Source organism: Artemia sp. Qi Xiang Cuo, chromosome 14, assembly GCF_049724085.1.
Source record: "Artemia sp. Qi Xiang Cuo chromosome 14, ASM4972408v1, whole genome shotgun sequence".
NCBI lineage: Eukaryota > Metazoa > Arthropoda > Branchiopoda > Anostraca > Artemiidae > Artemia > Artemia sp. Qi Xiang Cuo.
Genome location: NC_142807.1, coordinates 40,183,053 through 40,210,934, shown reverse-complemented (window position 1 = coordinate 40,210,934; position 27,882 = coordinate 40,183,053). Strand labels below are relative to the sequence as shown.

The window sequence follows — 27,882 nt, the reverse complement described above, 5'->3', positions numbered from 1 at the left end:
TATTATATTTAAATGATACTATGTCAATTTTTTTTTTTAAGCAGGGATGCCAAAAAGTTAATTATTTTTTTTTAATTTAAAGCAGAGAAGGTACCCTATCAAGGTGCATGGTATCCAGGGGGGGGGGGCTTAGGGAAGTATTATATTTAAATGATAATATCTTGAATTTTTTTTATTGAAAGCAGGGATGCCAAAAAGTTTTTTTTTTAATTTAAAGCAGAGACGGTATCCTATCAAGATGGTGTCCAGAGGGGGGGGGGGGGCATAGGGAGTTATTATATTTAAGTGATAGTACTTTGATTTTTTTTAATGAAAGCAGGGATGCCAAAAAGTTTTTTTTTTAATTTAAAGAAGAGACAGTATCCTATCAAGGTGGTGTCCAGAGGGGGGGGGGGGTAGGGAATTATAATATTCAAATAATTTTATTGAAAGCAGCCTCAGTCCACACAAAGTGTATAAGTTGATTTTTATTCATGACAATTATAGCCTTATCCTGCAGTTAGAATAGACTTCCAAGTTTGACTGAAGGAATTTTTTTGACCTGTTGACCTTTAGATTTTTTGTCCCTCCACATTATTTTGAAAAATATCTTTTTTTTACATATACTAATATTTGGACTTTCATTAGTATAACAGCTTACCTGTCATGCATTGTCACAATCTTAAAAGAAAGGAAATTCAATGAGAATACCCCTAAGGAAAATTTCTAAACATTCACTGTCTTAGTAAAAAGTTTCTAATGTCATAATGTTTTCATTTTAGTTTAATTATAATTGAGAAACATATTCGAATCATACAAGATTACATTGAATTGCTATGCATGCTCTTTGAAAAGTGTTCAATTTTCTGATATCATCCATTATATAAATTCATTTAGGTTCAACTAAGCTAATTGGTTGAGACTGACACATTGATTGGAAATTAACTTCTATTTTCCTTCCAGTAGCCTACTGAGGTGGGTCATCCACATTTTGTCATTGGGAACTGATGCTTGATTATTTTTTAAGGTGAAATTTTAAGTTATCCTATTCAAAATGATTGTGGAAAAAACTGGTAGGACAGGTTGATGTTGTGTTTTACATGTATTTCTGCTTGCAATTGTATGTTCTTTTGTGTATTGTAAATATTGTTTTATGTTTTATGTATGGTATATTTCGACAGTTGGATAATGTTTTGAAATATGAATCAACACATGTAAATAAAGAAGGAAGAAGCCAAGCAAAATACTCCATACAACATCTTTGTCCAATCCCTATGATAATTTAAAAATTAACAAGATTTTTGTGAGTTATACTTGATGGTTTTTTTTTTAATTGTTATTAAAACCCGTTTTTAATACAAGGAAGGCTTTTTAGGAACCTAAAAGATCAAAAAAAAACGACCGATATCTAAGTCGTCCATTCCAACTGTTTTAAAGGTGAAAAGGCAGATATTGGCAAAGGGCATTGTGAAAAAAATTAAGTTTCTGAGGTCAAACTTATATTCAAAGGTTTTACCCTGATAACTGACGAATTTTGTGATATGGTATTTGAAGTTTGCAGTAATGCTTGATGAAAAAAACTGTTAATTTTGATAATTATTTATGTTAAGAATACATAGCTAATAGATACTTCAACTATTATGCAAGGGTTCTGAAATGCCACAGCCATTTTGTTTCTACCAGATTTCTACTTCTCTTGATGAATAACAAAGAAGACCAGTTTCCAGCCAGCAACTTGTGAAGTTTTGAACAGATGAATAGGCTTGAATCTGTTGAAAATTTAAGCTGTGATTTGAGAAAGACTGATGAAAACATTAATGTTTTTGGTCAACATTGATCGCGCCACCAACGTCTTACTGGCGGCGCGGCATGCTGTTTTTGAACCCGCTGTTGCCAGTCTTCCCTCATTGGCATGGCGCCAGGGTCTAAACCATATACATCTTAAAAAGTTATGAAAAACCAGGAATTCAATTCTTAATGAAAATGAGTTTCAATTTAAAACTGTAGCCTAGGCTATTCTGGAAGCAAGTTCATAGCAAATTTTAAAACTAAAGAATGTGTGTTACTAATCAGCAAAAAATGAACCAAAAAAAATAAATCAGCATATAACCTTAGAAAATGTTGCTTTCTTGATTGTTCTGGTAAACTAGGAGTTGGGATCTAGTCCAGCAAAGCTCTTTTAGTAAAATTTTTTGCAGGTCATTTTATTGACTTACAAATAAAATGAACATGCCACTCAATGCCTTTTTTATGCTCATTACAAATATAATAATTACTTCAATTGCAGATTCACATTTGTAATAGATAGTGGGTCATATAATTGGTAAATTTCTAGGTGGTAGTATAATTTAGCTAGGATGAAAGTGAAAATGTCATTTGATTCCCTTTTTTATGCTCTTTTTATAATTCAATAATTGCTTCTGGGGCTAGTTGCAAAGGTATTTCATTTTTGTAACCACACAAAGAAGTTATCAATGCTAGTTAAGCTATAGAAAGCGGTTAAAAACATATCACTAGTTTATAAATAAGTTGTTCAAGAGCAATAATCTTGAAAAATTATTATTTATAACAATTCAAACCTCATTTATTAGCCAACACAAATATAAACCATTTTCCTTCTGTTTCAAGTTTTTCAAATGCCATCAAAAAAAATAGTGCTGAATTTTGCAATTCAAAACTTTGCTTTCAACAATTCAGGGTATATATTTGCACATTAGTGGGGTGGGGGGGGGGGGGTAAAATTCATGGTAAATTTGCAGTGGGCCATATTAATTTAGCTAGGATAAAAGTGAAAACATCATTTAATGCTTTTTTGCTCTTTCATAATTTGTATAAAAAATCTTTGGGGCCCCTTTAACTGCTCAAGATCCAATTAGCCACGGAAGTGATTACTGAATTATAAAAGAGCATAAAAAGGCATTGAATGACATTTTCACTTTCATCTTAGCTAAATTATATGTCCCACTAGAAATTAGCTGGGCCTTTTAGCTGTGAAGCAGTTTACAGGTAAACATTGTTGACTCTAAAAGAAAGTATCAAGTTGTAGCCTATATCTACCTCATATCTATTATATAATAGTAGCCTATACTGTTTACACTGTTTTGTTGTATTTAAATACAAAATAACTTTGACAAAGAGCATCAATTACTATCTTGTCATAACATAACAAATTAGATTCAGAGAGGACAGGGGAACCAGGGCTGTTTCCCTGGGTGGCAAGGCAGAAGGGTTGCCTGTTTTGATCAAATTTTTTACTTTGATTTGGCTGCCTGCTTGTGTTTGAGTCAGGAGGGGTCCACTGTAATTGTATTTTCTCCAGGTGCTACCAACCCTAGGAACCACTCTGATTGAAGTTGAACAGTAGATAGTATGTCATTCTGGACTATTTCAAAAGAGATATCTTCTTTTTTGAATAATAAATAAGTTTAACTTACAATAAAGCATGATGGCAGACATTTCAGTTCCAACAATTCTTGACAGGAAATATTTCAAAAGTATAATAGTTCTGCATCCAACTTGTTCCTGTACTTGAAGGTGGTTTAATTTATCATAATAACTCTATGTTGATACCCTAATAGGAATTATTTTACATCAAACAGTTCTTAGTAGAAAACTGTAAGGATTTACAAACTTTCACAAACAATAAAAAAAGATTTTTAATAGAAATTAATACATCAAAAGAATTGCCTTTTGATACTGATTCATAATATGTATATGACATATAAGATTCTTCAAGTTTAATGGTGTCTATAAAAAGCTATAAGCTTGCAAAAATTTGATTAATTTAAAAAAAGAGAGAAAACCCACATGAAGTCAATCAATCTTAATGAAACTCACATCCTTAGATTCAGAATATCAGAAAACCCTATGGTAGACATTTCAAGCTTCCATCTCAAATTTATGGTTTTTCCCAGAAGAAAAATTATGGGTGCATCTTTTTTTGTTTTGTGTTTTTCTTTTGTTTTCCCAATGAGCTATTGTATGAGACTAGTAATCCTTGAATATTGCGTCAGGGCTCATTAGAATAAAAATTGGATCTATAGTGCTGTTTTTGAGCAATTAAAAACAGTGTACAATCACCAAACTGTGATTGTTTCACAAAGAGGACCAAGTTTGCCATTGATTGTCAATTCTGCAATAGCACATCAATTTACAAGCTTTGAAAAATTCGTATTGATCTTCTCAGTTGCCAAGAATGTAAAGCAGCACTCTGGGGCATTTGTACATGAAAATAATGTTGTTTACTCTATATTAGAGATACACTAAGCATAGGCATTTATTATCTTAATCCTTGTCTTAACTAAGCTGATTTACAAGATTTTCCATGAAATTATATGCAGTGACAACTGATTATACATCAGCTATTATAAGAAAACATTGGTGGATATTGTTTAGGGGGAGGGGTATCACATGCCTTATCCCCATGGGCTTTCACATAAGTATAGGTAAGAGTATGTATACATTGGGGACAATGTAGGAATTAATCTCTCATCTCACTCATAGAAGAGACTTTCTGGCTCAATAGGAATGCTGGTTTTTTGGCTTAATAAACAAAAAAATTTGTCTTACATATATGCTTAAACTAAGTGTTCAGACCCATTCCAATCTTTCTTTGAACTCTAGTTAAACAAGAATTAACTAAACCCTAGTTAAATCAGAATTTATTTTTCAGGATATTGATGTACTCTAACAAAAAGCAATATTTGGTAAATTTGCAGTTTATGCATTATGGGGCATTTGTACATGAACACCAATGTAGTTTAGTCCATATAAGAGAAACCTTAAACATAGGCATTTATTATCTTAATCCTTGTCTTAACTTGTTGACACTTCTGAACCCCCACACTGTGAACCTTTTACCTGAATGCCATGTACCTGATAGACATTGTCCTCCATGAAGTGTGTCCCAGCCTATCCCCACCTTATCTCCCATTCCTTTTACTACCTTGCAATAAAAAAATATTTTATCCCCTTTTTTACTGATATAGTAAATAGTTCTTAATTTGTAGATAACCAATTTTATCTTTTATCTTTTACCTGACCTCAGAATTTTGATCTTTTTATTGGACTTTATTTTGTATGTTTTTTTTTTATTGTCTGTTATTGACTCAGAATGCAAATTCAGCCTTTAAAGGCTAGTGAATGTCCATTTTTGTAGTAAATCTTATCTTAACTAAGTTGATTTACAAGATTTTTCATGGAATTATATGTGGTGACTAATCATTATGTATCAGCTATTATAAAGATGCTTGGTGGGTTTTTGCAGGGGAGGAATATCACATGCCTGAAAAAACACATTTCAGTGCCTAAATTGTGTATCTCTCTATGGGCCTTCACATAAGTATAGGTAAGAGTATGTGCATGGGGGGGTGTAGGAATTTATCTCTCATCTCCCTTAATTTTAAACTATATTTATCTTCCCATATGCAAAAAAACATAAAGCTGCACTGTGGGACATATGTACCTGAAAAGTAATGTAGTCTAGTCCATATAAGATAAACACTAAACATAGGCATTCATTATCTTAATCTTTGTCTTAAACAAGTTGATTTATAAGCTTTTCATGAAATCATATGTTGTGACAAATGATTATGCATCAGCTATTATATAGATGCTTGGTGGGTATTGTGTAGGGGAGGAATATCATATGCTTGAAAGAACTCATTTCAATGCCTAAATTGTCTAACTCTCTATGGGCCTTCACACAAGTATAGGTAAGAGTATGTGCACATGGGGGGGGGGGTGTAGGAATTAATCTCTAATCTCCCTTCATTTAAACTATATGTTGATCTTCCCATATGTAAAGAACATAAAGCTGCACTGTGGAGCATATGTACCTGAAAAGTAATGTAGTCTAGTCTATATAAGATAAACACTAAATATAGGCATTCATATCTTAATCCTTATCTTAACAAGGTTGATTTCTAGATTTTTTCATGACATAATATGCAGTGACAAAAAATAGTGCATCAGCTATTATAAAAGATGGCTGGTAGCTATTGTGAAGGGGAGTGGGGTATCAGATGTCTGAAAGAATGCATGTCAATGCCTGAATTGTCTAACTCTCTACAAACCTTCATACTAGTATAGGCAAGAGCATGTGTGCATGGGGGGGCGGTATACAAATTAATCTCTCATCTCCCTTCATTTAAACTAAACATGAATAAGGTTGCACCAGGGTGATACTTCCTATGTTATTATTATCTTACATTTATTTTAATGCTTTTTCTATCTAAACTGATATTTGGTTGATGATATAATGGTTTAATGCCTTTTTTTTATCTAAACTGATATTTGGTTTACAATATAACATTGTATAAGATCATTTTAGCTATTATAAAGAAAGGGTGATGGTGATTTATTAGATGTTGCCTCAAAGAGTACATTTTAATGATCATCTGTAGAAATGTGTAACAATTATATATATATATATATATATATATATATATATATATATATATATATATATATATATATATATATATAGATTTGCACGTTAGGGGGGGGGGGGGTTAGCATAGCGGGTCTGCATGCAAAATTTATTTGGTACAATTATTCTGCATATTAGATAGATAGATAAATAAGTGTATTTTAAAGCCAAATATATGGCCATGAACACAATAAAATAACATAAATGAATATAGTGAATGGGGGGGGGGGGGTGTTTAACCCCGGATAATGTCCCCCTACGAAAATTTTACCTCAAATAGAAAACATGTGGCAATGAGAATAGATATAGAAGCAATTATTGAATTTACAAGAAGCATAATAAGAGGTATCAATTGTTTATTTCCATCTTACATTTTGTATATATATGTATTTCCATCTTACATTTGTATATATATATATATATATATATATATATATATATATATATATATATATATATATATATATATATATATATGTATATATGTATACCCATTAAATGTAAGATGGAAATGAACAATTGATGTCTTTTTTTATGCTTCTTGTAAATTCGATAATTGCTTCTGGAAAAAAAATTTTTTTGCCCTTAATGAGGGCCAAAAGTTCACTAAAAGTTAACCTGATTTTGTTTTGTATGAAATTTTCAACTTATGATTTTTTTATAATGGGTGACTTTTAAAAGATAATATTATCAATGGTCACTAATTGCTTGGTTTAATCTCTGGGTACCTACATGCTATGTCACCCACACCATAGAAGTAAATTTAGGTATAATTCTAATGAAATATACCAAAATACAAAGAAAATATAAGACTTCAATAACATAATTATGGAGACTGCAACCAAGAATTATAGAAAGTTGCCTGCCCAGCATGGGCATCCTGGGGCTCTTTTTGTTGGGGGGGGGGGGATCTTCATAAATTTTACCAGACTACCTGATTTATGCCGAATTTTCTGCAGAAATCAAGAATTTTGCTAAATTTCAGCCGATTTTGCTAAATTTCTGCCTAAATTTTGCAATTTTACTGAATGCTGAAAAAGTTGGGGGGGAGGGGGTAGCATTGCCAAAAAAGTTTGCCAAAAACCTCATATGCCCTCTGGGCATATGAGGTTTTTATGGATAAAGGTGGTTGTATAAACTTCAGAGGGGGCTCATTGGAATGGAGATCAGAAGTTCTAGTGGTGTTTTTTAGAGTCAATGTGATCAGAAGGCAACTAGCCCCCCCCCCCATCTTCATGTCCTCTTTTCCCAAAATGCATCCCATAAAAATTTTGGGACAGCCGTTTTAATCAAAATAGTCTCAAGGTTATATAACAAGGCCTTCAGGGTTTAAACAACCCCTCAGAGCATGGGGTAAGGGTTATAAGTTATGCACTGTGGGCATATAAGGTTTTTTATGAAACGGTGGTTGTATAAACTTTAGAGGAGGCTCATTTAGTTGGAAATTGAAAGTTCTAGTTCCATTTTAAGAGCCAAAAATGATGAAGAGCAATAAAAGCAATAACCCCCCCCTCTCTCAACACCCTCTTCACCAAATGAATCTGATCAAAATTGTGAGATGGCCATATTGTTCAAAATTGGTCTAAAGGACCCAACCCCCATGCCTTTTCAAGACCAGAACATAATTTGTGTTTTACTGAAGTATATATATATATATATATATATATATATATATATATATATATATATATATATATATATATATATATATATATATATATATATATATATATATATATATATATATATATATATATATATATATATATATATATAAGTACAGTGCAAATTTTGTTCTGGTCTTCAGAAGCCATGGGGATTGTCAACCTTACTCATGTTAATTTTTGCTTGTTTTGAGTTTATTGTCATTTCTGTTTGTTTTGAGTTTCATTTATTTGTTTATAGTGGTTTGTTGTAGTTTTATGCTTGGAAGATTATTTGACTTTATCTCTGCTTATTTTTGGTTTAATGGAGCTCTTTACTTTTCTTTGAAAAAATTGTTTCATGGAAAGTTTTTTTTTAAATAAATTTAATATATTCAGATGGTTAGGTATTTAATATAACGCGTTCTGGGCAGCAGGGGCGTCTCCAGGCGGGGGGAGGGCCTTCCCCTGAAATTTTTTGGCATTCGGTAAAGTTTTTGCCAAAGGCAAAAATTTAGGCAGATATTTTGCAAAATCAGCCGAAATTTAGCAAAATTCTTGATTTCTGCAGAAAATTCGGCATAAATCAGGTAGCAATTCGGTAAAATTTACGAAGATCGACCCCCAATAAAATGAGCCCCAGGACGCCCCTGGGGGGGGTGGTTGCCCTTAAATTACTTTTGGCTATTAAAAAGAGAACTCGAACTTTTTATTTCCAATCAAATGAGCCCCTTTCAAAGTTTATACAACCACTCTTTCTATAAAAACCTTATATGCCCCCAAGACGACAAGGGGAACAAGGTGAAATAGTATGCTTAATTAGTCCGATAGTTGAACTAGCCCCAGCAACAGACCTCTTAGCATGAGTTTCTGAATTTTAGTTCATTGTCAATAGTAACACCAAGATCCTGCTCATTATTTACAGAGGAGAGTGGGTGGCTTAAAAAAAAAAACAAGAGCAACAAGGATTCACTTTGCCAAAGTGAATGATATGGCACTTGGCAACATTGAATTCAAGAAGCCAAGCCTCAGTCCATTGACCCAGCAGTTGAATATTACTTTGTAGAAAATGATGATCTTCATAGAACAAGGCTGGTCTGAGAAGCTTCAGGTCGTCTGCATAAAGAGTTGATTTAAATATTGGTAATTATACATAGTGACACTTCTGATGATTAAAAAGGGCACTAACCCTTTCAATTTCCAATCAAATGAGCCCTTTTTTAAGTTTCTATGTGAACTCCTTCCATACAAAGTGCACCAGTCTAAAAAAAAAAATAATACGTCGTGCCACATTGCTCTTTACTTAGGCAGCACTGTTGGGCTACCTGTCATGCTTTGGTAAAATATACCTAATTCATAGTTTTTCTCACTAAGACTTTAGCTAATTATAACCAATTGCAGACAGACAAACTTGATTTTATTGGATCTAACAGAGCAAACTTCTTGACTGTGTCCTGGATAATGCACAAGTACCATAAAGTTTTATTTTGAAAACAAATTTGCAGGAATTTTTTAAAGAGCCAAAACCCCTCAAAAAAGGTATCATTGCAATACAAAAAGTTCACTATTGTAATCTCTATTGTTAACAACCGTTTATAGGAAAAACAAAAGCCCTCACCTTGAACAAAAAGCTAAATCACATTTTTACATGGGCAGCACTGATGCATCTTTTTTCTTTAAGCTAAATTGTACGAATATGTATAAATTTACCAGTGTATGTTACAGGTGAAAAGTACAGGTAAATTCTTTTTTCACTATTGGTCTAATGGAGCAAATTTCTTGCCTGTGTTCTGGATAATACACAAGTACCATAAAATTTTATTAAAGTAATTAAGGGCCCAAAAAAATTTCTTCTGAATTAATTATTGAATTTACAAGAAGCAAAAAAAGAGGCATCAAGTGATGCATTCACTTTCATCCTAGCTAAATTGTACAAATATGTATAAATTTACCATTGTATCTTACAGGTAAAAATTCTTTTTTTTTCACTATTGAGCTAGGATAAAAGTGAACACATCACTTGGCTCCTTTTTATGCTCTTTCCAAATATAATGCTACTTCTGGTGCAAATTCTATTTTGAGCCATTAAAGGGGCCCTAAGTGGTAACTTATCATCATGTGCACATTTTTTAAAGTATGATTTAAGGTTAAAAATTAGTTAAAACTTGTAATTCAATCACTAAATCCACTACATTAAAGTAATATATTCCAAAGGTATTGATTCATTGCAAAGGTATACAATTAAATTCAGTAAATGTTTGAATTTATGAATGCTATTCTAAAATCCTAAACACTGTCCTAACATTTATATGCAAGGGTGTGTTTTCTACATGTTATGGCTTTGAAGTAACAAAATGATATCAAACAGAAAAATTGAGCAAAAATAACAGATTGCCTTCCTTCTACTAAAATGATGGGAAAAAAGCTAAATTACACTGCTTCAATTGAAAAATAATAAAGTAAGAAAAAAAAATGAATACACTAAAGAAAAGCAGGGAACCTTACCTTTGTGATGCAGTTACAAGTCCTTTTACAGCTGAATCCAGCATAGTATTTTGCTTATCTTTTTTTGTCTGCTATTGTTAGGTTATATCAAAGTGTATGAACTGCAGAAAATGAGACACTAGAAAAATATTTGAAATTTTAGAATAACATTTATAAATTTTTGTGGAATTAAATTGTTACAAGCAATACCTTTGGAATATAGTACTTCTGAATAATTGATTTATAAACAATGGTATGTTTTGAACAACTCTGTAGACCTGTTTCTAGTGATGGTCATCTTTTTTGTGTTAAAAAAAAAAGGTTATCTTTTATGGCCCTTTTAATAGCTCAAAATGAAATTTGCATCTGAAGCATCTACTATCTTTGGAAAGAGCAGAAAAAAGGTAGCAAATGATGAGTTCACTTTTATCCTTGCTAAGTAATGGTAAATAGGATAAATTTACCAAATTGAAATTAGTTCCTATTTACTACAAATCTAATACAAACCTTTCACTGTTTATTAATTAAATAGAAAAAAAAGTTTTCAACTGAAAATACCAAGAGCAAAATTAAAACTTAAAACAACCGAGAATTGTTTTGTATATGAGGGGGTGCCTCCTCCTCAAATCTTGCTCTTTATGCTAAAGTCTTGAAGCTCTTTTAAAAATACTTCTCATTCATAATCAATGGTCAAACTTTAGCATCAAGAGGAGGGGTTGAGGAAGGGGAATACATTATGATGATGTATAAGTGCATATCAGCTATTATTAAAGAGGGATGGTAGGTCATTATGCAGGTGAAGTGATGCCTAGAAGGGTACGTTTTAATGGCCAAATTTAAATTTCTTGGAGAACCTCAAATGGGAAGGAGTTATTAGAGATCCACAAATGGGAATAGGGTTACATCAGTGCTGTTTTGCTCAATTTGAAACTGGACTGCCTCCTCTCACCTCCAAGACTTTTATGTAAACTTGTAAAAATATTCCAAGAATTTAAATGTGGTGTGTATTTTAAGTCAACTACCTATTGATAACTAACTATTTATCATACAAGCATTATTTTACGAATGCCATGGATGACAAATTCACAGTTCTTTATTTAAGGCACGTCATGTTTAAATTTGTAGAAAATTTTTACAAGTTAGAGTAAAAGAGTTCACAACATTCAAAATATTCAGAAAATTTTTAAGTATTTATTTCAAAATTATTCTTTAGAACCAAAAAATTTTATTTTTCCTTTTTTAGTCTACTTGTAAAGCGTGGTTTTTAAAAGTTTTCTTTTTGCAAAGTATTTGTTTTTTTTTACATTGTGAAAGTAATAAAATAAATTGTTTGTAATGGTTTTTATTTTTCTAAGTACTAAAGGTAGCAATGTTTATCATTTATATTGCACACATAATTAATTTTGGATTGTCTAATCACTTCTGAAATAGTAGACTAAATTGTGGGATAATTAATTATTTTGCGATTCAAATATATCAGAATATTAAAATGTTAAATCAAGAAAAGCTGTATACAAATTTTGAGCCGAGCCAAATCGGATGAGAGGAAGGGGTCAAAATAAGCATCTCAAATTTTGGCTGCCAGTACCATATTAAAACCACAAAACGCTAATTCATTTCATACAAGAAATATTTACAGGAAATATAAAAAAAAGCATTATGTGAATCTGGACAGGATAATTAACCTTTTATCAGGATGGACTGTGACTGCCCTAAAATCGTAAGGAGAACAGTTCTTCAATACAGTGATTGTAATTCTGTTAATCTTCATAAGTTATAGCATTTGTTGACCACCACACTTAAAAAAGAGGACAAAGAATTTTTTCCTTTTCAATTTTCATTAGTTTCTTGTAGTACATTCAACTTGTGAGTGCTGAATATGAAATTTTCTCCTCCTTTCTCAAACTTTGATTCCTGTTATGAAACTATGAAACAACCCAGATACATCTGGTGGCAAGATAAGGAATTAGCATTGGTTTTATGATAAAATATTTGTTTTCTCTGTTGTCTCTGCTCCATCATGAAAATAGCTTAAAGGCAAGAATGCTTGTCCAAACACTTTTATTATGAGCTGATTATTATCATTAAATTGTGACTAAATTATTGAATTATTAAGTATTTTGAGATTCAAATATATCAGAATATTGAAATCTTAGGTAACACAAAGCTGCATACAAATTTTGAGCCAAATCGGATGAGAGGAAGGGGTCAAAATAAGTATCTCAAATTTTGGCAACCAACAGACAGACAGAGAAAGCAAGTTAAGTAAAACATGGTAAAAAGCCACTTGAAATTACTTTGAATGGAAAAAAAAAACTTCTAATGTGCAACTAGTGGATGGACCCCATTATCTATTCAGTGAACAGAAGCTAATGGCCTGTGAAAGCTATCTTTAATTAAACTACTCTAATGCTCCAATGAGACCAAGATTTTTTTACATTGTAAATATTGATGAATTAGTTTTAAAGTTTTTGGAGTTCGGTTTTTTGTCATTTACAGTTTTTAATTCTGTTAATTTTCATTCTATCTGCTATTTTTTCATGCTGTTAGCTTTTTTTTTAATCTTTTCAATTCATGTTTTTATTTCTTTTTATTCTCCATGTTGTCTGTTTCTTTTTGTCTTTTAATTTTTATCTGGTTTGTTTGTTTGCCTTTTTCCTCAGGAAATGTGATGAGATGGTCCTTTTGTTACCCCTTACAATATCTCATCAACATTTCAAAGTACCAATTTTGTACTTGTTCTGTAGCTGCTCAACTTTGCACGTGGGGGAATTATTTTTTTTGGGGGGGGGGGCGTGAGTTTTATTTAGGAAATGCCTGGCACCATTGTGACACATAAAACAAAACTTGAATTAATACTGCCCAAAATAAGCAAGCAGTTGGTCATATAATAGTATACAATTGAATTACTATTAAAGAATAAATGAAACACAAAACAAATAGAAATTAAATAATCATAGCAAGCAAATATACAAAAGGTACTCATATAAATAAATAAATAAGTTTTAGAGTGAGTACAACTTAAATTGAACATACAATTCAAGCTCAAGACAAACAAAAATTACCACAAACAAGAGATTGGCCACTGTCCCCTTCCCTAACTGTAAAAGTCTAAAACCTACTGTATCATTTGTGCTCTACTCGAAACGAATTATATTACAAATACTTTCTTTTGTACTTCTTACAATATTAAAAATAGAATGAAAATTACAGTAAAATAAAATCTTGAACTGATGAGCTTTCAGGATTTAATGCCATTATATATCAAATATTCATATTTATTTTATTAGTTCTTTCCAAGACTGTGAAACAGGAAAATAGGGAGCCTGTCCCCTTGCTGCAGTTACTCTGGCAATTGAGAACAAAATTTTCACCACATTACCATACTCCTCGAAACTCAGTGACAAGCTTTGAAAAAAAAAAAATCACTGTTTCTTTCAAATCTGAACAAAAAGTTGAACCTTTTTTCAACTCGGGAAAGGATAAAACTGACCCTATACTGGGTAGTGGTGTCTACAGAGTCCCATGTTCATGTGGGAACTTTTTCATTGATAGGACCCACCAACAACTGGGGGAACGATTGCATGAACACAAAATTTCAATAGATGAGTCCCTAAGATTTGAAAATAAAAATGACAACTTTGATTCTGCTTTGGCCCTCCATATCTTCGAAAATCCTGAACATTTTGTTGTTTTTGATGAGGTAACTTTAATATCTACTGTAAATTGCCTACTGCAATCTTTTAAAGAGGCAATTGAGATATAAAAATATATAAACAGAAATTCGGCTATAAATAGAGACACAGGAGATATTTCCTTAAGCCCAAAGTATAACAACTTAATATGAAAAGACTTAATGAATATTTTCGCCCAGTCTAATTTAAGACAACCTGTCCGCATATCTAATGAAATTCGAAGTTACAGACAGGCAAAGTCTATTGCAAGGCAAAGAATACTTGTCCAATCCAATTGGTGAATGCTCTTTCATTTATTTCTGGATTTTTTTTTATTCAGTATCTTGCTAGATCAGTATCTGTGCTTCTTAGTTCTCCTCTTATTAGTTTTTTTTTTTTTTTTTTTTTTTTTTTTTTTTTTTTTTTTTTTTAAGGTCACTAAAACTTCTTATTTTCAATCGAATGATCCCCTTTAAAGTCTATACGATGACCTCTTCCATATGAAGTGCCTCTGGGAAAAAACCCCAACAAAACATGGAAGCCTGATGACTTTTACTATAGACAATGCTGTAGCATTGCCTCTGACTACTTCTTAATGCACTTCACATTGCCCTTAGTTCTCTATTCACCATTAGATCAATATAGCTACCCCATCTATTATTTGACGGAATAAATAGCTTTCAATTCATCTCATGTTCTTCTAGGTATGAAAACTCGTTTAAAGTTTTCAATTTATTACCATTCACATTACAAATTTTCCCTAAATTCCTGCTCATTCCCAATGCTACAACAACTGACTTATCAATATTAAATCTTAGCTTCTTCATTGCTAAATACTTACAAGTCAAATCTAAATGTCTTTGCAATTCAGTGCCATTTTTTCCTACCAATATTATCTCATCAGCAAAAAGAAGGGCAATAAAGATTCATCTGATGATTCCACAACAGGTGGTGCCCTATTCCTAAAGTAATCCTCTATATCATTAATAAATAAAGAAAACAGCTTAAGTGAAAATCCTTGCTTAACTCCTCTACTCAAATTTATTAGTCTATATAAACTATTTTCCAACTTAAACTACTTTCCTAACTACACTATACATTGCTACTAAAATTTCAACAAATTTCCATGACAATCCTAATTGTAACAGACTCTTAATAAGTACCTCCCTTACTACTTCATCAAAAACTCCTTTCAGATCAAGAAAAGCTTCATATAAACGAAGGCTATCAAGAATAGCCTTTGTTTTCTAAATGTGGTGCAGAAACCATTTAGTCCACCAATTGTCTTTTTTATCAGTTTTGTATCACATGTGCAGATGTCTTGTTACTTCAGACTGATTGACTTATTACAGTATAATTATTTTTTTTATCACACACACAAAGACTGGTAGTTGTGTTTTAAGTTACTAATGCATTGAACCTAATATTTGGTGGGGAAGATTTCTATGAAGGTACATTTCTTTTACAATATGGATTATATTTCTTTAAACGTTTTTGAACCTTAAAAAGTCAGACTTATCTCATGTGAGAGACATAGGAGTAAGTTTTGCATGAAATTTACTAGGAGAATTACAGTTAGGTAGTGTACTATTTAGTAACATGTATCTTAAACTCTTTTTCCTGATTTTTCTTTTTTATGGTTCTTTATTTTTTTCTGACATCTTTGTTTATAGTTTTTTCTACTACAAAAACTTTTAAAATGCTCTGTCAATTGCCATAGTAATACTCAAATTTATTTTAGGATTTGAAGATACAGACATTGATTATCTAAGGTGGCTATTTGTCTTATTAAGCCCTTCAGTAGCAGTTTTTGTGCTTCCTGCAATTATATTAATATTGCTCTATATTTCCTCTATTTTGCTTGTTATTACTAAGCATCATAGGAGAATATTTAGGAAAGCAACCCATGACGATCCTTGGGATGGCTGTCGTGGTCTAGCATGTGCTTTTTGGGATGGTACATCCAAGTTTTGGCATGGTATGTAGACTGATTGTTTTAAATTCTTTTTCATTTTCTTATGGATAAAATTCAAAATTCTGTTATTGTTTATTCTGTTTCAGGCAAAATTTTATCTTGAGCTGTAACAGTCATCCAAAAACATTGCTACAAGTCTTTAACTGGAGGAAATTATAAACCTTCCTTGTCAGGGATGTTTACATCTCCAAATCGGATTTTTGAGGGCGATCTTCCACAGAGGGTGGAGGTGAATTTCACAACATTATTTAAAAACGTTCAGGAATTCAATTTATAAAAAGCCAGTTTTTTATTTTCAACGGAAAGTAAGGAGCAATATTAAAACTTAAAACGAACAGAAATTACTCCGTATATGAGGGTGTCTGTCCTTTCCCCAATGTCTCGTTCTGTACGTGTAATTTTGACGTTTTGTCCCAATCTTCTAAGAACAACTCAATCAAGGGTCATTTAATTGGAATGAAAACTTTTTTAAAGTACTAAAAAAACTTCAGCATAAAGAGCAAAGGATTGAGGAGGGAGCAGCCTCCCACACATACGGAATAATTTCTGTTTTTAAGTTTAAATTTGAATGTTGCTCTTTACTTTCATTTGATAGGGATTGTTTTTGTTTTTTATTTAATTAAAAGCTCAAAGTTTGCTTCTCGCTTAGCTAGTAGCTTCTACCTTATATTGTGATGACCTAACTTTATGGTGACATGGGTGTTTTAATAATTTTACAGGATCTCAGCTTGAAGTGAGATAAAGCTTTTTAAGGTTTTTGTGGTTTTGATGAGCAAATCTATGTGAAACTTACAATTGAAAAGTATTCATGTGAGAGTTAAAATTAACATAATGGAGTAAATTTATCGCACACATTCAGTGTCACGGCTACTGTAATTCTTGACATAGTTCTGGCTAAGTGGACGTGCGCTGGGTTGAGATTTCTTTGTCCAAGGGGCACGGGTTCGATCGCTGGCGTGGCCAGTTTCTTGGTTTGGGACGCGGGTCAGTGGCGTGACTCTGTAAGCTTAGCCAGAGTCAACCCGGCCCTAAATGGGTACCTGGAGAAATCTGGAGAAGGTAAGCAGGAAGGGTGCGCGAAAGCACAGGATGGCCGGCCTACAACACACCATTGCACTTCCTGGCTGAAGGGCCACGAAACAGAGATCAGTACCACCGGTTTGGATCTTGAGTGTCTAGTGCCGTCATACTTACTTACTTACTTACTTATATATATTTCAATGTATAATTTTTCTATTTGGGGACACCCAAGAAAGGTTTTACGTCTCGGTCCGCCTTTTTGGTTGTAAAGGTTTTCTTTTTTAAATCTTTAGAATTAGTGGCAAATAAAATTCTTATTTCGTATGTTTATTATTGAAGATGCTTTATTATTGATAAAATACGTATACAAATTAATTCAAAAATGAAAATTCAGAAAAACATTCATTTGTTCATGTTTCCCATCTTAGTGGTCAAGGCCACAGTTTTAGAGGGAGGTGTGTACTGGAATACTGTATCACATGGGTTTTTAATGTCAAAATATCGCATTTTTAGACCACTGTATTTTTTTCGATTTAATAAGAAAGTAAACGTGTAAAGATATTCAATTCATGTGTACTATACAAATGTAAATATTGTAATATTTAAACCGAAGCGATATGCAGTAGCTATGTCCCTCAAATTTATTATTAAATGAATTATATTCTGTTTCTTGGTAGAAACATGATAAGAATAGGTTTTATTTTGCAAATAGTTCTTTGTGAAACTTTTTATTCTCACTCTTAATTTACTTAGGTTACGAAGTAGTTGGGATGGAAAATATTCCAGATAAAGGTGGAGCTTTGTTGATATTCTACCATGGAGCATTGCCTATTGACGTCTATTACATGGTTGCTAAAATATATTTGTATAAGGAAAGACTTGTAAGATCTGTTGCTGACCGATTTGTTTTCAAAACACCAGGTGAGTGTCTCCAAGCTAAGGTATCTCTAACAAAGCTAATTATCTCCATTTTTTCCAAGGGACTGTTAGTTCATTTTCTTAATTTTTTCAGAAGAGAGACACAACATCGAACCTGAGTTGGCTATTCCATTTCTTGTTCCCTGTGGTGTTTTTTATGCTTCTTTTTTTACGTAGGTCACATTTATTTTAATAGAAGAATTAAAAGTTTTGCTTCTTTTTTTAAATGAAAGCTTGTTTTTTTCTGCATTTATTTCCAAGTAATGCGTTTCCGTATTCTAGCGGCAAAGCTTTCCTCACTCGACTATTCTATTATTTGATTACCATGTGACTCCGTCGTTCCTTGAATTTTGCTTTCTCTAAGCGAAATTTAAGCTCTTTCTAAATTTATGTTCAAGGTATGATCACGAAATTATAGTGACAAACCTAGATGTACCCCTCCCCCCTCTTGATCTTGCTGCTTAATGTATTTTGTCCCTTCGTCTGTTGTTGAAATATCAAACTGTGTCCATTGACCTTTGTTCCCTTGTCAACCTTAGTTCTGGTGTTTTTGGGGTCATAGATCATGTTTTTGGTCTCTGGAAAATTACTGTATCAAACAGTTCGTGGTAACGAACTTTAATTAAGGAGCAACTCGGGCCAATAGTAACCGAAAATCAAAAAAAGGAGTTTTGATAACAATTGATACATCGAAAGAATTGACTTTTTATGCTGATTACAAATATATAAAACACATTAAGTTAATTTTAGCTACGAGCCTTAGAAAGTTTTTAGTATTTTTGAAAAGGAGGAAAACCCCCAAAAAGTCACCTTTTTTCACCTTTGTGAAATCACACCATTGAATTCAGAATGTCCGAGAACCTAACTGTGGAGGTTTAAGTTTCTATCTACAAAAATATGAAATTTGTATTTTTTGGTGGGTGAGTGTATCAAACCAAAGGTCCTAGAAGATTGGGAGAGGGCTCGCTCAAACGGAAATCAAAGTTTTAGTGCCATATTTTAGTGACCAAGTAGGTTGAAGGGAATTAGCCCTGCTCTGACGCCCCTTTCCCCCCCAAATGTATCCGATCATAAGTTCGAGATGGCCATTCGATTCAGCATAGTTAAAAGGTTCAATAAATATTTCTCTGGGGGTGACATGACCCCCCAACAGCCCCCTGGAAAAGGGCTGTAACTTATGCAGTTTGCTCATTGTTTACATATAGTACTTGCTATTGAGAAATATATGACAACTTTTTCTGAGGAATTTTCTGGGGATGGGAATTTCCACAAGAAGTATTTTTTGTGAAGAGTAAAGTTGTCGGTGGAGATATTTTCAGGGGAAATTTTACACGGAGGAGGGGGGCGTCCTGGCATGATTAAAACGATCAGACATTAAAAAAAGAAGTTTTTAGATCTGAAAGTAAAGAGCAACTTAAAATCAATAGAAATTATTCATATATGAGGGGGGGCTACCCCTTCCTCATCCCTCGCTCTTTGTGCTAAAGTTTTACTTTTTGTTCCAATTCTTTATGAAATACTCCTGAAACACAAGGGCCGTTGAATTCGAATGAGAAGTATTTTTAAATAACTTTGGTTGAGGAAGGAGCAGTCCCCCTCATATATGGAATAATTTGTTTAAATTTTAATGTTGCTCCCTGCTTCTATATGAAAATTCTTCCCTTTTTTCAAATGTGCTAAGACTGTGAATGAAAAGTGAAATTAAATTTAAAAATGTAAATGTTCTATCAATAAATATTTGAAGACTGCCTATACAATTCAAGAATATTTGTACTGGGAGCTGGCGTTTACCCATACGGAAAATGCCCCCCCCCCCCGCAACTTGTTGGTCTCAAATCACTTTCGACTTATAAAAAAAGGATTAACTCTCAATTTTATAACTTTAAAAACGTATCAAAACGTATAAAGAATAACTTGAAAACGTATCAAAAACGCGAAATTGATATTTAATCCCTCTTGATTTCCCGGAATACTTTTGGTCTACGCTGTTATTATGGAAGTAAAGAGTAACATTTAACCCAAAAATTAGCAGAATTTATTCCATATAAGAGTGGGACTTCCCCTTTCTCATCTCCGCCTCATGGTTGTAGAAACTTCGGAGGATGCTCATTCGATCATAAATTGAGAGTTCTGGTCCTTTATATTTTGTAAGTCGAAAGTAATTAGAGACCAACCAGCCGCGGAGGGTATTTTCTGGGGGGGGGGGGGGTAAACGCCTAGCCCTATTTGTAGTGATTTTTCTGCGATCACATACAAATAATCCTTTATCTTGCTTAGTTTGAAGTGCAAGTAGGCTTGTAATAGTGAAAATAAAAAAGGCATGTAAACATCGATTATTAAAATACGCTGTTTACCACTTTGACAGTTTTGAGGAGTAGAAAAATTACTCCTCTTTATTTATAGGTTTTGGTCCGGTTCTCCAAGCTTTCAAGGTAATACCGGGTACTATTCAATCTTGTACTGAAATATTGGAGGGTGGTAATCTACTAGCAATCGCTCCTGGAGGAGTTTACGAGGCTTTACTAGGAGATCATTATTATGAGCTTCTATGGAAGAACAGGCTCGGATTTGCAAAAGTAGCTTTAAATGCAAAAGTTGTAAGTAACAAACCATGCCTTCATGTTTCCTTTTTGAAGATAACTGAGTCGGTTGGTCTAATTGCCTGAAGAGCTAATTTTAACTTCTTTTTTTTTCAAGCACATTTTCTACCACATCTGGCTCGCTTTTATAAATTTTGTTAGCCAAATTATATTTTTTCTAGTTCAGTTGGAGTTAATTGGCCCAACCTAGTTATACAGGGCTTGCCCCTTTAGTATTGCAAATTATGGTATCCCTTCAGCAAACGAAGTCTTATAATATTTTAGCCGATAGGTTTGCTCCTAGATTCCCAGACATGTGAGTTTCACATTACGTATGGTAAAAAATATTTGAAAACTGTTAGGTCAATCGTTTTTATTAGATATTAATTTAAAAAAAACTTTCCGAAAAATAAGTTTTTCAAGAAAAGTAAAGGCCATTTTAAACTTAAGCTCAGCAGATACACATACCTGTTAAAATTCAAACTCAAAACGACCAGAAATTACTATTAAAGAATAAATGAAACCCAAAACGAACAGAAATTAAATAAACAATCATAGCAAAAAAAATACAACAAGTAATAATATAATTGAATAAATAGATCTTAAATCGAGTAATGCTTAGATTGAATATGAAAATCAAGCTTAAAACGAAAACAAATATTTTGCTATTAAAGTATAAATGAAACTTAAAACGAACAGAAATTAAATAAACAATCAATGCGAACAAACATACAATATATATTAATGTAAATGAATAAATAAATCTTAAAACGTGTGATACTTAAATTGAATATGGAAATCAAGTTTGAATCGAATAAAAATAACTACAAACAAGAGTTTGGGTATCGTCTCACTGCAGAAGCCTTAAACCTACTGCGTCATTGGCACTTTACTGAAAACAATTCTTTGAAATATTTTCACTTTTGTAATTTTAAAAAATCAAAAATTAATTAAGATTTTAGGGAATAAATATCAGCATACGTATATTAAATTGACAATGCACATTTTTTTTCAGTAAACTCATTTGAATTTTTTTCAGTAAAGTACAAATTATATTCTGGCTTTTAGAAAGCATAGTGGTTTTGAATCCTACTCACATTAATTTATGCTCGTTTTGAGTTTGACTCAAATATTTATTTTAATTTTTTTTTGTTTTGGGTTTCACTTATTTATTGATACTGATTTGGGGTAGTTGTATGCTTGGTAGATTATATGATAGTCCGGACGCCAGGTGTTGAAAATGTGAACCCTACTACGACGGAATGGGGCTGCTACGAGAATTAGCCTACCCTCCACCCCCTACATTGATCATAGGGATTCAAAAATACCAATGGCACTAGCTTGCTAGTGGTGGAACACTCCGAAACTTGACATTTTATTATATTTTGGAGTTTCATGCAAGAAAATTCATGTTCCACAAAGTTTGAGGTGCATTTTTCTGCTCAAATAGAAATGCCTAGAAGCCATAGAATGTTTTCATAATAAACTAACACGATTAGTTACAAAAACTGGCAGAGTTAAAAAAATGGCAAAACTATACGAGTCTTGAACAGTCTTAGAAATTATAAACAAAATCAAATTGAATATTAGATATATAATGATATTAATTGTTGAAAGATCAATCAGTTCAAGTTTTTTTTTCACTGTAATTTTTATTTTCATTTTCAATGCTGTAAGAACTGGAAAATGATACATTTGTAATATACAAGTAATTCGTTTTCAGTGAAGCACCAATGACGCAAAAGGCTTTAGGTTTTTACAGTTAAAGAAGGGGGCAGTATCCAAATTTTGTTTGTAGAAAAACTATATTTGTCTTGACCAATCTTGAAAAGAACTAATAAGTTAAACTGAATATTTGATACATAATGATATTAATTGCTAAAAGTTCATCAGTTCAAAATTTTACTGTAATTTTAATATTTATTTTCAATATTAAGTACAAAAGAAAACATTTGTAATATAATTCGTTTTCAGTAAAGCGCCAATGACGCAGTAGGTTTTAGGCTTCTGCCGTGAGACGATACCCAAACTCTTGTTTGTAGTTATTTTTATTCGATTCAAACTTGATTTCCATATTCAAGTTAGGTTTCACTCGTTTTAAGATTTATTTATTCATTTACATTAATATATATTGTATGTTTGTTCACATTGATTGTTTATTTAATTTCTGTTCGTTTCAAGTTTATCTTAAACTTCAATGGGAATGTATTTTTTTTCTTTTTATGCTTGATTTTCATATTTAATGTAAGCATTACTGGCTTTAATATCTATTTATTCATTTATAGTATTACTTGTTGTATTTTTTTTACTATGATCGTTTATTTAATTTTAGTTCGTTTTGGGTTTCAATAATTCTTTAATAGTAATTTCTGGTCGTTTTGAGTTTTAAATTTAAAAAGTATTTTTATATCCAGAGCTTAAATTTAAAAATGCCATTAAATTTCTTTGAAAAAAATAATTTTCGTAAATTTTTTTTTAATTAATTGTTGTTTGTTTTTGATTGCAAAAAGTTTCAAGTTTTTTATGGCATGGGGGGGGGGGTGCTTACTGTCCGATTATTCTTGACTTTAAAAAACAGATCTAGAACTTACAATTTAAATCGTATGAGGCTTTTTTCAAAGTCTATACGATTACCTCTTTGATAAAAACCTTATATATGAACAATAGACAGCTTGCATAACTTGTGGACAGCGATTGACAACAATGAATGGATTGAAAAAATAGCTCTAATAAGGGGGTTTAGACCATTTCACTTGCTGACACATAGGGATCACGATTGTTTGGAATTGACCTAAATAGGAATTTGTGTGCCAAAGCAATTTTGCATCTATCACAGATTATGTATTTTAACATTATAATTGGATAATTATAATAGATTTCTTATGTGTTCTTCCCATACAAAACCCCTTCCCATAAGTTATAAACCCCCTTTAATAAGTTATGCCCCAGGGCATAACTTACAACGCCTACCCCTGGGCCCTGGTGGGCTGTGTCGACACCGGAGTTTTTTGTTATCAGAACTTTGAACTATTTTAACAAAATGTCTATCTCAAAATTTTTACCTAATGCATTGAGGGCGTGGAGGAGGGAGGGGGGCTAGTTGCCCTTCAGTCTCTTTTGACTCTTAATAAGTGAACAAAAACTTTGAATTTCCAATCAAATGAGCCCTCTCGATAGTTTATACGAGCATCCCTTCCATAAGAAATAATATGAAGGATTCGGAGAATTCTTAAATTGCAACCCTCGCCCTGAGGGCTTTGGGGGAGTTGTAATTCTCGAAGACCTAATTTCCAGAACTTAAAACTACATTTAATAACATGGCTGTGTTAAAATTTTGATTGGATGTGATGGGGGAATATGTGGGCGTGAGAGGGGGGTTAGTTGCCCTCAAATCACTTTCGACTAATAAAAAGGGCACTATCCCTCGGTATTTCCAATCGAATGAGCCTTATTTGAAGTTTCTACGACACCGCCTTCTATAAAAACCTTATATGCCCCCAGAGCATAACTTAAAACCCTTGCCCTGAGGTTTGAGGGGGATTGACCTCCTCAAAAACATATGGTGTATAAGAAAATCGACTCCGTTGAACACAATGGCTATAACAAATTGTGGTTGGGCGGGGTTGGGGGAACGACGGTGCATGGGGGGGAGGCTCGTTGCCCACTAAACACTTTTGACTATTAAAAAGGGCACTATCCCTTTGAATTTAAAAGCGAATGTGCCTGTTTTGAAGTTTCTACGACAACGCCTTCTATAAAAATCTTTATGCCCCCAGGGCATAAATTAAAACTCTTGCCCTGAGGGTTGTGGGGGAGTGTCCTCCTCAAAAATATATTTTCTATCTGGAAATCAACTACGCTGAACAAAATGGCTATCTCAAAAGTTTGATTGGATGTGTTTGGGGAAATGACGGGCGTTGGGGGGGGGGGGGCTAGTTGCCCTCCAAACACTTTCGATTATTAAAAAGGGCATTAGCCCTTTAATTTCCAATCGAATGAACCTGTTTTGAAGTTTCTACGACAGCACCTTCTATAAAAACCGTGTATGCCCTGAGGGCATAACTTAAAACCCTTGCCCTGAGGGTTGTGGGGGAGTGTCCTCCTCAAAAATATATTTTCAATCTGGAAATCAACTACGCTGAACAAAAATGGCTATCTCAAAATTTTGATTGGCTGCGTTTGGGGGAATGATGGGCGTGGGGGGGGCTAGTTGCCTTCCAATCACTTTTGACTATTAAAAAGGGTACTATCCCTTTGAATTTCCAATCGAATGAGCCTTTTTTGAAGTTTCTATGACAACGCCTTCTATAACACCTTATATGCCCCCAGGGCATAACTTAAAACCCTTGCGCTGAGGGTTGTGGGGGATTGTCCTCCTCAAAAACATGTTTTCTGTCTTAAAATCAACTACGCTGAACAAAATGGCTATATCAAAATTTTGATTGGATGTGTTTGGGGGAATGATGGGCGTGGAGGGGGGGGGCTAGTTGCACTCCAATCACTTTCGACTATTAAAAAGGGCACTATCCCTTTTAATTTCCAATCGAATGAACCTTTTTTGAAGTTTCTACGAAAACACCTTCTATAAAAACCTTATATGCCCCCAGAACATATCTTTAAATCCTTGCCCTGAAGATTGTGAGGGAGTGTCCTCTTCAAAAAAATATTTCATTTCTGGAAATCAACTACGCTGAACAAAATGGCTATCTCAAAATTTTGATTGGATGTGTTTGGGGAATGATGGGCGTGGGGGGGGGGGCTAGTTGCACTCCAATCACTTTCGACTACTAAAAAGGGCACTGGCCCTTTAGTTTCCAATCGAATGAGCCTGTTTTGAAGTTTCTACGACATTGCCTTCTATAAAAACCTTAGATACCCCAAGGGCATGACTTAAAATCCTTGCCCTGAGGGTGGTGGGGGAGTGTTCTCCTCGAAAACATACATTCTATCTGGAGATAAACTACGAAGAACAAAATGATTATCTCAAAATTTTGAGTGGATGTGTTTGGGGGTATGATGGGCGTGCGGGGGAGGGGGGCTCGTTACACTCCAATCACTTTTGACTATTAAAAAGGGCACTAGCCCTTTAATTTCCAATCGAATGAGCCTGTTTTGAAGTTTCTACGAGATAGCCTTCTATAAAAACCGTATATGCCCCCAGGACATAACTTAAAACCCTTGCCCTGAGGGTTGTGGGGGAGTATCCTCCTCAAAAATATATTTTCTATCTGAAAATCAACTACGCTGAACAAAATGGCTATCCAAATAGTTTCCAATCGAATGAGCCTGTTTTGAAGTCTCTACGACATTGCCTTCTATAAAAACCTTATATACCCCCAGGGCATAACTTAAAACCCTTGCCCTGAGGGTTGTGGGGGAGTTGCCTCCTCAAAAATATATTTTCTATCTGGAAATCAAATACGCTGAACAAAATGACTATCTCATAATTTTGATTGGATGTGTTTGGGGGAATGATGGGTGGGGGGGGGGCTAGTTGCCCTCCAATCATTTTCGACTATCAAAAAGGGCACTAGAACTCTTAATTTCCAATCGAATGAGCCCCCTTTGAAGCTTCTACGACGACCCCTTCCATATGAAGTGCCTCTGGGAAAAAAAAAATAATAAAACATTGGAGCCGTATGGCCTTTACTATAGGCAACGCTACAGCGTTGCCTCTGATTCCATAGTTCTCTTATATCGTTCCCTTTCGGCCGCAAGATACTGTTTGTGTGGCATTTTTGGTACTATTGGTACCCTTTCTAACGCAGAACCTGTGAAACCATAGATATCCAACGTCTTCACAGATTAAAAGTTGAAATACACACTGTCTTTGATTTGTGGATAGTATGTTTTGGTATAACTATGGTATACAAATCGAAGATCTGAAGTCTCTTTCTATCCAAACTATTTAGGTTTGAAATCAGAGATTGTTGGAAAATCTATAAAAACGCAAAGGCCTTTTTCATAGGCAGCGTAATAGCGCTGCCTAAGTAAAGAACGATGTTGGCACAATGTATTATTTATTTATTTATTTTTGGTTTCTTGGTTTTAGACCAGGGCACTTCGTATCGAAGGAGTTTTCGTAGAAATTTGGAAAAAGGCTCATTCGATTGGAAATTGAAAGGGGTTGTGCCCTTTCTAATAGTCGAAAGTGATTGAAAGGCAACTAACACCCCTTCCACGCGCACCATTTCACCAAACACATCCAATCAAAATTTTGAGATAGCCATTTTGTTCAACGTAGTTAAAAGGTCTAGAAATTATATCTTTGTGGAGGGCACTCCCCCCAAAGTCTTCAGGGCAAGGATTGTACTTTATGCCCTGAGGGCATATAAGTTTTATTGAAAGCGTTGTCGTAGAAACCAAAAAGGGCGCATTCAATTGGAAATTCAAAGGGCTAGTGCCCTTTTTAATAGCCGAAAGTGATTGGAGGGCAACTAACCCCCTCTCACGCCCACCATTTCCCAAAACAGATCCAATCAAAATTTGAGATAGCCGATTTGTTCAACGTTGTTGAAAGTTCTAGAAATTAGGTCATTGATGATGGCAAACCCCCCACAGCCCTCAGGGCGAAGGTTGTAAGTTTTTTATAGAAAGAGTTGTCGTAAAAACTTCAAAAAGTGCTCATTCAATTGGGAATTGAAATGGCTACTGTCCTTTTTTAGTCAAAAGTCATTGGAGGGCAACTAACCCCCCTCTCACGCCCACCATTTCCCAAAACACATCCAATCAAAATTTTGAGATAGCTATTTTTCAACGTAGTTGAAAGGTCTTGAAATTAGGTCATTGAGGATGACAAACCCCTCACAGCCCTCAGGGCGAAGGTTGTAAGTTTTTATTGAAAGCATTGTCGTAAAAACTTCAAAAAGGGCTCATTCAATTGGGAATTGAAATGGATAGTGCCCTTTTTTAGTCAAAAGTGATTGGAGGGCAACTAACACCCCTTCCACGCTCACCATTTTCCCAAACACATGCAATCAAAATTTTTAGATAGTCTTTTTGTTTATCGTAGTTTAAAGTCTTGGGAATTAGGTCTTTGAGGATGATAACCCTCTCATAGCCCTCTGGTAAAGGGCTATAAGTTATATTCTGGGGGCATACACGATTCTTTTAGAAAACGTTGTCATAGAAACTTTAAGAAGGGCTCACTTGATTGGAAATTCAAAGGGCTAGTGCCCTT

The 27,882-nt window shown here is 33.6% G+C and overlaps 1 protein-coding gene across 3 annotated transcripts in view; it reads left to right on the top strand.

Moving 5' to 3' along the window:
• LOC148944460 (DGAT1/2-independent enzyme synthesizing storage lipids-like) overlaps positions 1-27,882 on the top strand; it is a 48,497-nt gene that overhangs the window by 3,823 nt on the left and 16,792 nt on the right. Inside the window, exons 2-5 of one of the 3 annotated variants that reach the window (XM_089100351.1) lie at positions 12,693-12,797; positions 15,952-16,188; positions 17,959-18,126; positions 20,527-20,720. In XM_089100351.1, the coding sequence (XP_088956477.1) occupies positions 12,693-12,797; positions 15,952-16,188; positions 17,959-18,126; positions 20,527-20,720 (704 nt within the window). Of the gene's footprint in view, positions 1-5,289; positions 5,327-12,692; positions 12,798-15,951; positions 16,189-17,958; positions 18,127-20,526; positions 20,721-27,882 lie in introns of those variants that run through there. The other 2 variants (XM_089100353.1, XM_089100352.1) reach the window with 2 other exon arrangements.